The sequence below is a fragment of the Salmo salar genome, chromosome 19 (assembly GCF_965601325.2).
Source record: "Salmo salar chromosome 19, fSalSal1, whole genome shotgun sequence".
NCBI lineage: Eukaryota > Metazoa > Chordata > Actinopteri > Salmoniformes > Salmonidae > Salmo > Salmo salar.
In genome coordinates this window covers 51,136,158-51,151,798 of record NC_138309.1, presented here as the reverse complement: position 1 = coordinate 51,151,798, position 15,641 = coordinate 51,136,158, and the positions used below count along the sequence as shown (strand labels likewise).

At 44.0% G+C, this 15,641-nt stretch overlaps 1 protein-coding gene across 1 annotated transcript in view; it reads left to right on the top strand.

Annotated features, from left to right (window-relative positions):
- LOC106578940 (metastasis-associated protein MTA3) overlaps positions 1 to 15,098 on the top strand; it is a 63,198-nt gene extending 48,100 nt beyond the window's left edge. Inside the window, exons 15-19 of the mRNA XM_014158228.3 lie at positions 10,505 to 10,597; positions 10,745 to 10,906; positions 11,010 to 11,038; positions 11,344 to 11,474; positions 14,064 to 15,098. Of these exons, the coding sequence (XP_014013703.2) occupies positions 10,505 to 10,597; positions 10,745 to 10,906; positions 11,010 to 11,038; positions 11,344 to 11,474; positions 14,064 to 14,235 (587 nt within the window). The 3' untranslated portion in view covers positions 14,236 to 15,098. The remainder of the gene's footprint in view (positions 1 to 10,504; positions 10,598 to 10,744; positions 10,907 to 11,009; positions 11,039 to 11,343; positions 11,475 to 14,063) is intronic.
- The last annotated feature ends 543 nt before the right edge of the window (positions 15,099 to 15,641 follow it).

The following is a 15,641-nucleotide window of genomic DNA, read 5'->3' as shown; positions in this document are numbered from 1 at the left end:
GTAAGTCATCTAACACACTGCTGCTACATCTACCCATAACTACCTCATACAGTAAGTCATCTAACACACTGCTGCTACATCTACCCATAACCACCTCATACAGTAAGTCATCTAACACTGCTGCTACATCTACCCATAACCACCTCATACAGTAAGTCATCTAACACACTGCTGCTACATCTACCCATAACAACCTCATACAGTAAGTTATCTAACACTGCTGCTACATCTACCCATAACCACCTCATACAGTAAGTAATCTAACACTGCTGCTACATATACCCATAACCATCTCATACAGTAAGTCATCTAACACTGCTGCTACATCTACCCATAACCACCTCATACAGTAAGTAATCTAACACACTGCTGCTACATCTACCCATAACCACCTCATACAGTAAGTCATCTAACACTGCTGCTACATCTACCCATAACCACCTCATACAGTAAGTCATCTAACACTGCTGCTACATCTACCCATAACCACCTCATACAGTAAGTCATCTAACACACTGCTGCTACATCTACCCATAACCATCTCATACAGTAAGTCATCTAACACACTGCTGCTACATCTACCCATAACCACCTCATACAGTAAGTCATCTAACACACTGCTGCTACATCTACCCATAACCACCTCATACAGTAAGTCATCTAACACACTGCTGCTACATCTACCCATAACCACCTCATACAGTAAGTCATCTAACACTGCTGCTACATCTACCCATAACCACCTCATACAGTAAGTCATCTAACACACTGCTGCTACATCTACCCATAACCATCTCATACAGTAAGTAATCTAACACTGCTGCTACATCTACCCTTAACCACCTCATACAGTAAGTCATCTAACACTGCTGCTACATCTACCCATAACCACCTCATACAGTAAGTCATCTAACACACTGCTGCTACATCTACCCATAACCACCTAATACAGTAAGTCATCTAACACACTGCTGCTACATCTACCCATAACCACCTCATACAGTAAGTCATCTAACACTGCTGCTACATCTACCCATAACCACCTCATACAGTAAGTCATCTAACACGGCTGCTACATCTACCCATAACCATCTCATACAGTAAGTCATCTAACACTGCTGCTACATCTACCCATAACCACCTCATACAGTAAGTCATCTAACACTGCTGCTATATCTACCCATAACCACCTCATACAGTAAGTCATCTAACACACTGCTGCTACATCTACCCATAACCACCTCATACAGTAAGTCATCTAACACTGCTGCTACATCTACCCATAACTACCTCATACAGTAAGTCATCTAACACACTGCTGCTACATCTACCCATAACCACCTCATACAGTAAGTCATCTAACACTGCTGCTACATCTACCCATAACCACCTCATACAGTAAGTCATCTAACACACTGCTGCTACATCTACCCATAACCACCTCATACAGTAAGTCATCTAACACACTGCTGCTACATCTACCCATAACCACCTCATACAGTAAGTCATCTAACACTGCTGCTACATCTACCCATAACCACCTCATACAGTAAGTCATCCAACACTGCTGCTACATCTACCCATAACCACCTCATACAGTAAGTCATCTAACACTGCTGCTACATCTACCCATAACTACCTCATACAGTAAGTCATCTAACACACTGCTGCTACATCTACCCATAACCACCTCATACAGTAAGTCATCTAACACTGCTGCTACATCTACCCATAACCACCTCATACAGTAAGTCATCTAACACACTGCTGCTACATCTACCCATAACCACCTCATACAGTAAGTCATCTAACACACTGCTGCTACATCTACCCATAACCACCTCATACAGTAAGTCATCTAACACTGCTGCTACATCTACCCATAACCACCTCATACAGTAAGTCATCTAACACTGCTGCTACATCTACCCATAACCACCTCATACAGTAAGTCATCTAACACTGCTGCTACATCTACCCATAACCACCTCATACAGTAAGTCATCTAACACTGCTGCTACATCTACCCATAACCACCTCATACAGTAAGTCATCTAACACCGCTGCTACATCTACCCATAACCACCTCATACAGTAAGTCATCTAACACACTGCTGCTACATCTACCCATAACCACCGCATACAGTAAGTCATCTAACACTGCTGCTACATCTACCCATAACCACCTCATACAGTAAGTCATCTAACACTGCTGCTACATCTACCCATAACCACCTCATACAGTAAGTCATCTAACACACTGCTGCTACATCTACCCATAACCATCTCATACAGTAAGTCATCTAACACTGCTGCTACATCTACCCATAACCACCTCATACAGTAAGTCATCTAACACTGCTGCTACATCTACCCATAACCACCTCATACAGTAAGTCATCTAACACTGCTGCTACATCTACCCATAACCACCTCATACAGTAAGTCATCTAACACACTGCTGCTACATCTACCCATAACTACCTCATACAGTAAGTCATCTAACACACTGCTGCTACATCTACCCATAACCACCTCATACAGTAAGTCATCTAACACTGCTGCTACATCTACCCATAACCACCTCATACAGTAAGTCATCTAACACACTGCTGCTACATCTACCCATAACAACCTCATACAGTAAGTCATCTAACACTGCTGCTACATCTACCCATAACCACCTCATACAGTAAGTAATCTAACACTGCTGCTACATATACCCATAACCATCTCATACAGTAAGTCATCTAACACTGCTGCTACATCTACCCATAACCACCTCATACAGTAAGTAATCTAACACACTGCTGCTACATCTACCCATAACCACCTCATACAGTAAGTCATCTAACACTGCTGCTACATCTACCCATAACCACCTCATACAGTAAGTCATCTAACACTGCTGCTACATCTACCCATAACCACCTCATACAGTAAGTCATCTAACACTGCTGCTACATCTACCCATAACCACCTCATACAGTAAGTCATCTAACACACTGCTGCTACATCTACCCATAACCATCTCATACAGTAAGTCATCTAACACACTGCTGCTACATCTACCCATAACCACCTCATACAGTAAGTCATCTAACACACTGCTGCTACATCTACCCATAACCACCTCATACAGTAAGTCATCTAACACACTGCTGCTACATCTACCCATAACCACCTCATACAGTAAGTCATCTAACACTGCTGCTACATCTACCCATAACCACCTCATACAGTAAGTCATCTAACACACTGCTGCTACATCTACCCATAACCAACTCATACAGTAAGTAATCTAACACTGCTGCTACATCTACCCATAACCACCTCATACAGTAAGTCATCTAACACTGCTGCTACATCTACCCATAACCACCTCATACAGTAAGTCATCTAACACACTGCTGCTACATCTACCCATAACCACCTCATACAGTAAGTCATCTAACACACTGCTGCTACATCTACCCATAACTACCTCATACAGTAAGTCATCTAACACACTGCTGCTACATCTACCCATAACCACCTCATACAGTAAGTCATCTAACACTGCTGCTACATCTACCCATAACCACCTCATACAGTAAGTCATCTAACACACTGCTGCTACATCTACCCATAACAACCTCATACAGTAAGTCATCTAACACTGCTGCTACATCTACCCATAACCACCTCATACAGTAAGTAATCTAACACTGCTGCTACATATACCCATAACCATCTCATACAGTAAGTCATCTAACACTGCTGCTACATCTACCCATAACCACCTCATACAGTAAGTAATCTAACACACTGCTGCTACATCTACCCATAACCACCTCATACAGTAAGTCATCTAACACTGCTGCTACATCTACCCATAACCACCTCATACAGTAAGTCATCTAACACTGCTGCTACATCTACCCATAACCACCTCATACAGTAAGTCATCTAACACTGCTGCTACATCTACCCATAACCACCTCATACAGTAAGTCATCTAACACACTGCTGCTACATCTACCCATAACCATCTCATACAGTAAGTCATCTAACACTGCTGCTACATCTACCCATAACCACCTCATACAGTAAGTCATCTAACACACTGCTGCTACATCTACCCATAACCACCTCATACAGTAAGTCATCTAACACACTGCTGCTACATCTACCCATAACCACCTCATACAGTAAGTCATCTAACACACTGCTGCTACATCTACCCATAACCACCTCATACAGTAAGTCATCTAACACACTGCTGCTACATCTACCCATAACCACCTCATACAGTAAGTCATCTAACACACTGCTGCTACATCTACCCATAACCACCTCATACAGTAAGTCATCTAACACTGCTGCTACATCTACCCATAACCACCTCATACAGTAAGTCATCTAACACACTGCTGCTACATCTACCCATAACCACCTCATACAGTAAGTCATCTAACACTGCTGCTACATCTACCCATAACCACCTCATACAGTAAGTCATCTAACACGGCTGCTACATCTACCCATAACCATCTCATACAGTAAGTCATCTAACACTGCTGCTACATCTACCCATAACCACCTCATACAGTAAGTCATCTAACACTGCTGCTACATCTACCCATAACCACCTCATACAGTAAGTCATCTAACACACTGCTGCTACATCTACCCATAACCACCTCATACAGTAAGTCATCTAACACTGCTGCTACATCTACCCATAACCACCTCATACAGTAAGTCATCTAACACACTGCTGCTACATCTACCCATAACCACCTCATACAGTAAGTCATCTAACACTGCTGCTACATCTACCCATAACCACCTCATACAGTAAGTCATCTAACACACTGCTGCTACATCTACCCATAACCACCTCATACAGTAAGTCATCTAACACACTGCTGCTACATCTACCCATAACCACCTCATACAGTAAGTCATCTAACACTGCTGCTACATCTACCCATAACCACCTCATACAGTAAGTCATCTAACACTGCTGCTACATCTACCCATAACCACCTCATACAGTAAGTCATCTAACACTGCTGCTACATCTACCCATAACCACCTCATACAGTAAGTCATCTAACACTGCTGCTACATCTACCCATAACCACCTCATACAGTAAGTCATCTAACACCTGCTGCTACATCTACCCATAACCACCTCATACAGTAAGTCATCTAACACACTGCTGCTACATCTACCCATAACCACCTCATACAGTAAGTCATCTAACACTGCTGCTACATCTACCCATAACCACCTCATACAGTAAGTCATCTAACACACTGCTGCTACATCTACCCATAACCACCTCATACAGTAAGTCATCTAACACACTGCTGCTACATCTACCCATAACCACCTCATACAGTAAGTCATCTAACACTGCTGCTACATCTACCCATAACCACCTCATACAGTAAGTCATCTAACACACTGCTGCTACATCTACCCATAACCACCTCATACAGTAAGTCATCTAACACTGCTGCTACATCTACCCATAACCACCTCATACAGTAAGTCATCTAACACTGCTGCTACATCTACCCATAACCACCTCATACAGTAAGTCATCTAACACTGCTGCTACATCTACCCATAACCACCTCATACAGTAAGTCATCTAACACACTGCTGCTACATCTACCCATAACCACCTCATACAGTAAGTCATCTAACACACTGCTGCTACATCTACCCATAACCACCTCATACAGTAAGTCATCTAACACACTGCTGCTACATCTACCCATAACCACCTCATACAGTAAGTCATCTAACACACTGCTGCTACATCTACCCATAACCACCTCATACAGTAAGTCATCTAACACACTGCTGCTACATCTACCCATAACCACCTCATACAGTAAGTCATCTAACACTGCTGCTACATCTACCCATAACCACCTCATACAGTAAGTCATCTAACACTGCTGCTACATCTACCCATAACCACCTCATACAGTAAGTCATCTAACACACTGCTGCTACATCTACCCATAACCACCTCATACAGTAAGTCATCTAACACACTGCTGCTACATCTACCCATAACCACCTCATACAGTAAGTCATCTAACACTGCTGCTACATCTACCCATAACCACCTCATACAGTAAGTCATCTAACACTGCTGCTACATCTACCCATAACCACCTCATACAGTAAGTCATCTAACACTGCTGCTACATCTACCCATAACCACCTCATACAGTAAGTCATCTAACACTGCTGCTACATCTACCCATAACCACCTCATACAGTAAGTCATCTAACACTGCTGCTACATCTACCCATAACCACCTCATACAGTAAGTCATCTAACACACTGCTGCTACATCTACCCATAACCACCTCATACAGTAAGTCATCTAACACTGCTGCTACATCTACCCATAACCACCTCATACAGTAAGTCATCTAACACACTGCTGCTACATCTACCCATAACCACCTCATACAGTAAGTCATCTAACACTGCTGCTACATCTACCCATAACCACCTCATACAGTAAGTCATCTAACACTGCTGCTACATCTACCCATAACCACCTCATACAGTAAGTCATCTAACACACTGCTGCTACATCTACCCATAACCACCTCATACAGTAAGTCATCTAACACACTGCTGCTACATCTACCCATAACCACCTCATACAGTAAGTCATCTAACACTGCTGCTACATCTACCCATAACCACCTCATACAGTAAGTCATCTAACACTGCTGCTACATCTACCCATAACCACCTCATACAGTAAGTCATCTAACACTGCTGCTACATCTACCCATAACCACCTCATACAGTAAGTCATCTAACACTGCTGCTACATCTACCCATAACCACCTCATACAGTAAGTCATCTAACACACTGCTGCTACATCTACCCATAACCACCTCATACAGTAAGTCATCTAACACACTGCTGCTACATCTACCCATAACCACCTCATACAGTAAGTAATCTAACACACTGCTGCTACATCTACCCATAACCACCTCATACAGTAAGTCATCTAACACACTGCTGCTACATCTACCCATAACCACCTCATACAGTAAGTCATCTAACACACTGCTGCTACATCTACCCATAACCACCTCATACAGTAAGTCATCTAACACTGCTGCTACATCTACCCATAACCACCTCATACAGTAAGTCATCTAACACTGCTGCTACATCTACCCATAACCACCTCATACAGTAAGTCATCTAACACACTGCTGCTACATCTACCCATAACCACCTCATACAGTAAGTCATCTAACACACTGCTGCTACATCTACCCATAACCACCTCATACAGTAAGTCATCTAACACTGCTGCTACATCTACCCATAACCACCTCATACAGTAAGTCATCTAACACTGCTGCTACATCTACCCATAACCACCTCATACAGTAAGTCATCTAACACTGCTGCTACATCTACCCATAACCACCTCATACAGTAAGTCATCTAACACACTGCTGCTACATCTACCCATAACCACCTCATACAGTAAGTCATCTAACACTGCTGCTACATCTACCCATAACCACCTCATACAGTAAGTCATCTAACACTGCTGCTACATCTACCCATAACCACCTCATACAGTAAGTCATCTAACACTGCTGCTACATCTACCCATAACCACCTCATACAGTAAGTCATCTAACACACTGCTGCTACATCTACCCATAACCACCTCATACAGTAAGTCATCTAACACACTGCTGCTACATCTACCCATAACCACCTCATACAGTAAGTCATCTAACACTGCTGCTACATCTACCCATAACCACCTCATACAGTAAGTCATCTAACACTGCTGCTACATCTACCCATAACCACCTCATACAGTAAGTCATCTAACACTGCTGCTACATCTACCCATAACCACCTCATACAGTAAGTCATCTAACACACTGCTGCTACATCTACCCATAACCACCTCATACAGTAAGTCATCTAACACACTGCTGCTACATCTACCCATAACCACCTCATACAGTAAGTCATCTAACACACTGCTGCTACATCTACCCATAACCACCTCATACAGTAAGTCATCTAACACACTGCTGCTACATCTACCCATAACCACCTCATACAGTAAGTCATCTAACACACTGCTGCTACATCTACCCATAACCACCTCATACAGTAAGTCATCTAACACTGCTGCTACATCTACCCATAACCACCTCATACAGTAAGTCATCTAACACTGCTGCTACATCTACCCATAACCACCTCATACAGTAAGTCATCTAACACTGCTGCTACATCTACCCATAACCACCTCATACAGTAAGTCATCTAACACTGCTGCTACATCTACCCATAACCACCTCATACAGTAAGTCATCTAACACACTGCTGCTACATCTACCCATAACCACCTCATACAGTAAGTCATCTAACACTGCTGCTACATCTACCCATAACCACCTCATACAGTAAGTCATCTAACACACTGCTGCTACATCTACCCATAACCACCTCATACAGTAAGTCATCTAACACACTGCTGCTACATCTACCCATAACCACCTCATACAGTAAGTCATCTAACACACTGCTGCTACATCTACCCATAACCACCTCATACAGTAAGTCATCTAACACTGCTGCTACATCTACCCATAACCACCTCATACAGTAAGTCATCTAACACCGCTGCTACATCTACCCATAACCACCTCATACAGTAAGTCATCTAACACCGCTGCTACATCTACCCATAACCACCTCATACAGTAAGTCATCTAACACACTGCTGCTACATCTACCCATAACCACCTCATACAGTAAGTCATCTAACACTGCTGCTACATCTACCCATAACCACCTCATACAGTAAGTCATCTAACACTGCTGCTACATCTACCCATAACCACCTCATACAGTAAGTCATCTAACACACTGCTGCTACATCTACCCATAACCACCTCATACAGTAAGTCATCTAACACTGCTGCTACATCTACCCATAACCACCTCATACAGTAAGTCATCTAACACTGCTGCTACATCTACCCATAACCACCTCATACAGTAAGTCATCTAACACTGCTGCTACATCTACCCATAACCACCTCATACAGTAAGTCATCTAACACACTGCTGCTACATCTACCCATAACCACCTCATACAGTAAGTCATCTAACACACTGCTGCTACATCTACCCATAACCACCTCATACAGTAAGTAATCTAACACACTGCTGCTACATCTACCCATAACCACCTCATACAGTAAGTCATCTAACACACTGCTGCTACATCTACCCATAACCACCTCATACAGTAAGTCATCTAACACACTGCTGCTACATCTACCCATAACCACCTCATACAGTAAGTCATCTAACACTGCTGCTACATCTACCCATAACCACCTCATACAGTAAGTCATCTAACACTGCTGCTACATCTACCCATAACCACCTCATACAGTAAGTCATCTAACACACTGCTGCTACATCTACCCATAACCACCTCATACAGTAAGTCATCTAACACACTGCTGCTACATCTACCCATAACCACCTCATACAGTAAGTCATCTAACACACTGCTGCTACATCTACCCATAACCACCTCATACAGTAAGTCATCTAACACTGCTGCTACATCTACCCATAACCACCTCATACAGTAAGTCCTCTAACACTGCTGCTACATCTACCCATAACCACCTCATACAGTAAGTCATCTAACACTGCTGCTACATCTACCCATAACCACCTCATACAGTAAGTCATCTAACACTGCTGCTACATCTACCCATAACCATCTCATACAGTAAGTCATCTAACACACTGCTGCTACATCTACCCATAACCACCTCATACAGTAAGTCATCTAACACTGCTGCTACATCTACCCATAACCACCTCATACAGTAAGTCATCTAACACTGCTGCTACATCTACCCATAACCACCTCATACAGTAAGTCATCTAACACTGCTGCTACATCTACCCATAACCACCTCATACAGTAAGTCATCTAACACACTGCTGCTACATCTACCCATAACCACCTCATACAGTAAGTCATCTAACACTGCTGCTACATCTACCCATAACCACCTCATACAGTAAGTCATCTAACACACTGCTGCTACATCTACCCATAACCACCTCATACAGTAAGTCATCTAACACAGTGTTTCACTCTCAAACTGCTTTCAACTCATACTGCAGGTATTTACAGTTTTATTAGCAGTTACTATTAGTTGGTAACGGTTAGTTTCAGAGCTTTCAGATAAATTCTGTATTAGAGGTTCACCAATTCAAAACAACTACACAGCATGCCACAGGCACCAGTAGATGAAGCAATGTTCATATCTTTTCTCTGTCTGAAACATTCTCCGTATTCTTGACTGAATGACATAGTACAGCTGCTTTGTCTGTCACTGGCGCTGTTTGGTGATTGGTCAGTAGTAGAGCTGCTGTGTGGTGATTGGTCTAGATATGTTGCGGCTGTCGGAGGGGCAAGTCGGGCGACCACTCAGAATCCGGACCGCCCAGAGGAGCACCCTGACCAGCGTCTTGCAGTTCCTGGGTAACACACGCAATGCCTAAACAATGGAGCAAATACGTGTTTGTATGACATAAGAGTAGTCTCCAAGGAATGACATTCTCTTATGACAACAAATAGAAAAAAACGGAGTAATATGGGTGGTCAAACATGTGATGCTATGTGTTCCAGAGTCCCGCCCTGCGATACACGCCCCCCGTTCTCACCGAACCCTTGGCCTGCAAGCCCCTCCCCCTCGCCGCCTCCTCTCTTCTCTCCCTCACGGTCCCCATGGCCTTCTGGGTAAACGCAGCTTCCACCACCACACCAGAGCCGAGCCAGAGAAACGCCCAGGTACACACACACACACACACACACACACACACTTGCACACACACCTACAATCACACACACTCCAACTAATCTCTATCATATTGTCTCCTGTGTCCTTCTGTAGAAAACCCAGGCCAGACAACGGTACCAGTGGTGAGTAACAGTTTCTCTTTTACTAAACACAGGACTTTAAATATGTGCTGTTCCTGCCTGACTACATTGCAGACGCATGATAGATCTCAAATAGCCTGGATAGGTGTTTAACATGTCAGCTGACCACATCACATGATATACCAATCTGCCCGTAGACCAACCATAGACTTCAAATACACACATTTAAGGTTGACTCTACAATATTACATCATTAAGCATAGCAGTTTTTTTTATTGGATAATCATGAGGTGCTCGTATTTGATTGTCTCGTTCTGGAGTAATTGTTTGTGATTGGCTCTTCCCAGCAGAATGGCCGTAGCAGTGGAGGCGGGGGGACCAGGGGCAGTGCTAGGGGCGGAGTCATGATTAGGAAGAGACGCCCAAACTTGATCGATGCCCCCGATGACAGCTTCTTCTTTGTCTCCCGGGAGACCAGGTAGGGGTGGCCTTTGATTGGTCAACTGGCCTGATGATGCGTGAGGCCGTCTTGCGTGTGATTGGAGAGTGACGGCTTATTATGCCTGTGACTGACAGCTGACTGGGCTGAAGCAGCTGTGTCCTAACAAGCTTCGACAACCCTGACTCACCAAGCACAGAAATAGAATTCCAGAGATCAGCGTGTAGACATTTAATTAATAAGCAGATCACTGCTGTGGGTTGAGATTCATCAGGAGTTGAGTGGGAAAACTGGGCCAATTAGTCTTTAGATATAGTTTTGCTATGCAACAACTTGCGAGGGTTAGTTGAACATATTTTATAGGGGACTAACAAGGAGACAACTGCAGGGTTGTAAACAGGATTGAGACTGAGGCCATTGCCAAGCTGATGAATGGGACTCCACAGGTAACCAAATATTCTCATCTCATACAAAACACACTCACATGATGTAATGACTCTTAATGTGCACAACACCTGGGTCTCTATTCAATAAGTGTCTCAGAGTAGAAGTGCTGATCTGGGATCAGTTCCATAAAATCTTGCACTATCACTCCTACTCTGAGACTCTTTTGGGAATACAGACTCTGACCCCTGACCTCTTGTGCCCTGTTGCATCGTGGGTCGGTGTGCTGTTTCCCTTCCTGTCAGTGACTGGCTGCTTGTCTCATTTCAGTGCTGCAGCCGTTACACAACTGCTCACGGTAAGCCCCCCACCCCGCACACACACACACACACACACACACACACACACACACACACACACACGTGACCTGGGTTACCTGTGGAGTCTGTTTTCTCACTTGTGCAGCGTTCAGTCCAGTCAACTTGATAATACACTCACACACAAACATACACACACTCACTGTGTCCATGAACCATTGTCACCCGCATCACCCCCCGGCTTCAGACCAACTGTCTGAGATTGACCAGGTTACAGTGGAAATATCATTACTGCATTACTGGAGCATCCACTTACATCACCCGTGTATGTGTGTGTGTGTCAGGAGACTTCATCTTCCCAGAATCACAGGAATAGAATATGCTAATGAGTCTCATCTGTTTGGCTGACTGACACTAACAACAGATGATGTAGATGCTCTATTCTTTATTAGAACCAATCAGAGCTCAGCTAGAGGTCAGGCTGGTGGTGTGTGACCATAGCTGTGGGAAGTAGGGGTGCACCCCCTGAAAAATAAAAAAATACATACAAATAATAATAAATACAAATTTTCCCCAACTAAATATTTTCAGAAAATGAGTGCAATGAGCCTTTAATAGTGCTGTATTAGCAGACCTACAGTGCCTGTCGTGCGGGCCAAAAAATCTACAAATATTCAAACGCAGCACCCCAAAACTACTTCCCACGGCTATGTGTGTTTGTTTCTAAGCAGGTAGAGATTAGTCTCCATTAATAATGTTCCGACATACACGCCTGCACAGGTAGAAGCATAGGTTGGGCTAGGAGGAAATGGGCTGGTAAAATCCATCCAGAGCCTTGTGCGTTAGTGCCCTGGCGTAAACTTCCCCACCGGATGCAAAATTGGTAGCTAGCTAGATGGAGCTCACGGATAATATTTTCAATGAGTGTATTTCTCAAGTGAGTAGTTTGCACCATGACACCTAACGTTAGTGTTACAAGCTTACAACCACTATAATTAGCCTAGCTATCTGCGTCGGCCTCGGGTCCGCCTCTGTCATGTTACCGAGATCATTTTTGAGCACAATTCCCACTCACATTTTACACCCGCCCCAAAAAATTCTCCCTTTTCAAAGTCACCGAGAAAATCCACCATGTTCCACAGACCTAGTGCTGTTGCCCTAGGTCTGGGACTTCCGAGACTATGAAATAATATATTCAGCAAAAGGTACTTTCACACTCATACATTTTCCATGACTCTGTGACTGGTCCTGCCTCACTAGATGGAGTGATCAATATTACAGATTATATCACGCAGAAAAGCTCTATTACAGTCATCACTCTTTATAATAAACACTCAGTCATTCACAGGACAGCCCTCAGGACCCATCTCTCTCTCCATCTCCCTCTCTCTTTCTTTTCTTGATGCGGTAAAACACAATGGCCTAAACAACACAATACGCACGTACACACCACATGAGGCTGCTGAGGGCAGGATGGCTCATAGTAACGGCTGGAACGGAGTGAATGGAATGGCATCAAACACAATGAAACCATGTGATGTATTTGATACCATTCCACTGATTCCGCTCTAGCCATTACCACGAGCCCATCCTCCCCAATTTAAGTGCCACCAACCTTCTGTGGTACACTCTCACACACAGTGTCTATATTAGCCTGCACTAATTCAATCCCAGCGTTGTACTGGAGGTAATTGATGTGTTTATCTGTTCAGAGAAATGATAAACAACCCTGAGCGAGAGAGAGAGAGAGAGAGAGAGAGAGAGAGAGAGAGAGATGCTGCTGTAGTAATCGACTCCCTCGGACAACAGCCCTTTACTTAATTTCTCTCTCTGTCTATCCCAATGTTTTAACAGTGTTCTAATGTTCTGTTGAGTTCCCCTCTGATGTCATGTCCTGTCCACCTGATGTCGTGTCCTGTCTCTCCAGGAGGGTCAGGCGGCTGCTGTCTCGGTCCCAGCTGAGGCGCGCCTGTCGACAGCCCTGTGAGCAGATCACCCTGCGCAGGGCATCCCAGGCACCACCACAGGGGCTGCTCCTCGCCCCTCCACACCCCCACCCCAGCCTCCGGATGAGGGGACCCATTGTCATCCACGACTGACCCCTGACCTCTGACCCTATCTCCCTCCCATGCCTGTCCCCTGCCTAGGCTCAGCTCGACATGCAAGACCCTAATCCTAGTTTCACCCAGCCCCGCCCTCCCCAATGCCCCCCTTTAAATAAAAAAAAACCTCTGGACTCTTCGGAATCTGACCCTTCACCTCGGCAGGAAGTGATGTGCTTCGTTGCCGTGGAGACAGACATAAAGGGGTTCCCACCTGTACAGATCCAACTCCCCTGGGACAGAAAACCAGTGAGTGTGTGAACTTGATTGTTTTTTTCTTCTTCAGTACCTACTGCATGTCAGTGACTGGTAGTTGTGAGCTCTCCTCAGTTTGTCAGGGAGATCTAACCTGATATCAACTAACCAGATCGGCTGGATTTAAAGGGATGGTTTGATCACAAACTAGATGGTTAAAGGGATTGGATCAGTAACTAGATAACTGCATCATTATGTATCTTACAGTTCCACAACACTGCTAACTTCTGAGTCAACAACATAGAAATACGCTCCTCTGCATCTGAGCCATTGTATATTACTATACCGATTGCAACTCTGTACAGTCTAGCCATTCTATTTTATGCTCTACCTAGCACTGCTATAGGCAGAACACTTCCTCTCTCCTCAATGGAACCTGGGACTGTCATGACAGATCTAATCTGATTTGGTATCCTATTCCCTGTGTAGGGCACAACTTTTGGCCAGAGCCATCTAGTGCCCAAGGGATTAAGGGGCTATTTAGGACGTCCCCTGCAGTAGCATGCCACTGAGGTCAAGCCTCCTGATTTGCTTATGTTGGTGTTCATGAATGTCACGTGTTGAAATATGAAATATGCTGATTAAAAACAACACAGTTTCCTCTACTTGTCTCCTTTATGTCTTCTCTCCGTATCTCCTTGTGTCCTTTCCTTCAGAGGGCCTGAAGCTTAAATTAATTCAACACTCCAAGTCCCAGGGCCAGGGATCAGTACGTGTGTGTGTGTTGTGTGTGTGTGTGACTGTTTGTTATGATGGATGGGGGCTGGGTTTTCAGGTTTGGGTATTTGATATCGGAATGACGTTGTAAATATCCCACGGAAAGACAATAATAAACACTACCAGAGAAGACTGCTCAGAGCACCAATCACACGCTGACGATTACAGCACACCGTCTGTGTGTGTTTGCGATTTGAATGCACTACAAGTATAGGTGTGTGTCTGTGTGTATGAGAAAGATAGAACTGTTATTTCTGTGCGTTACGCTTGGGTGAGACCATAACATAAAACAAATACACCACCTCCCTTTCCCACTCCCCTCCCATTGGTTTATGTGTTATTTCATGGAGGGTGATTTCTCATATGCCTCCCAGCCTTCAACACAGATTTAATGGCAGACTGTTCCAGTCTCATTATCACACATAAAGAAA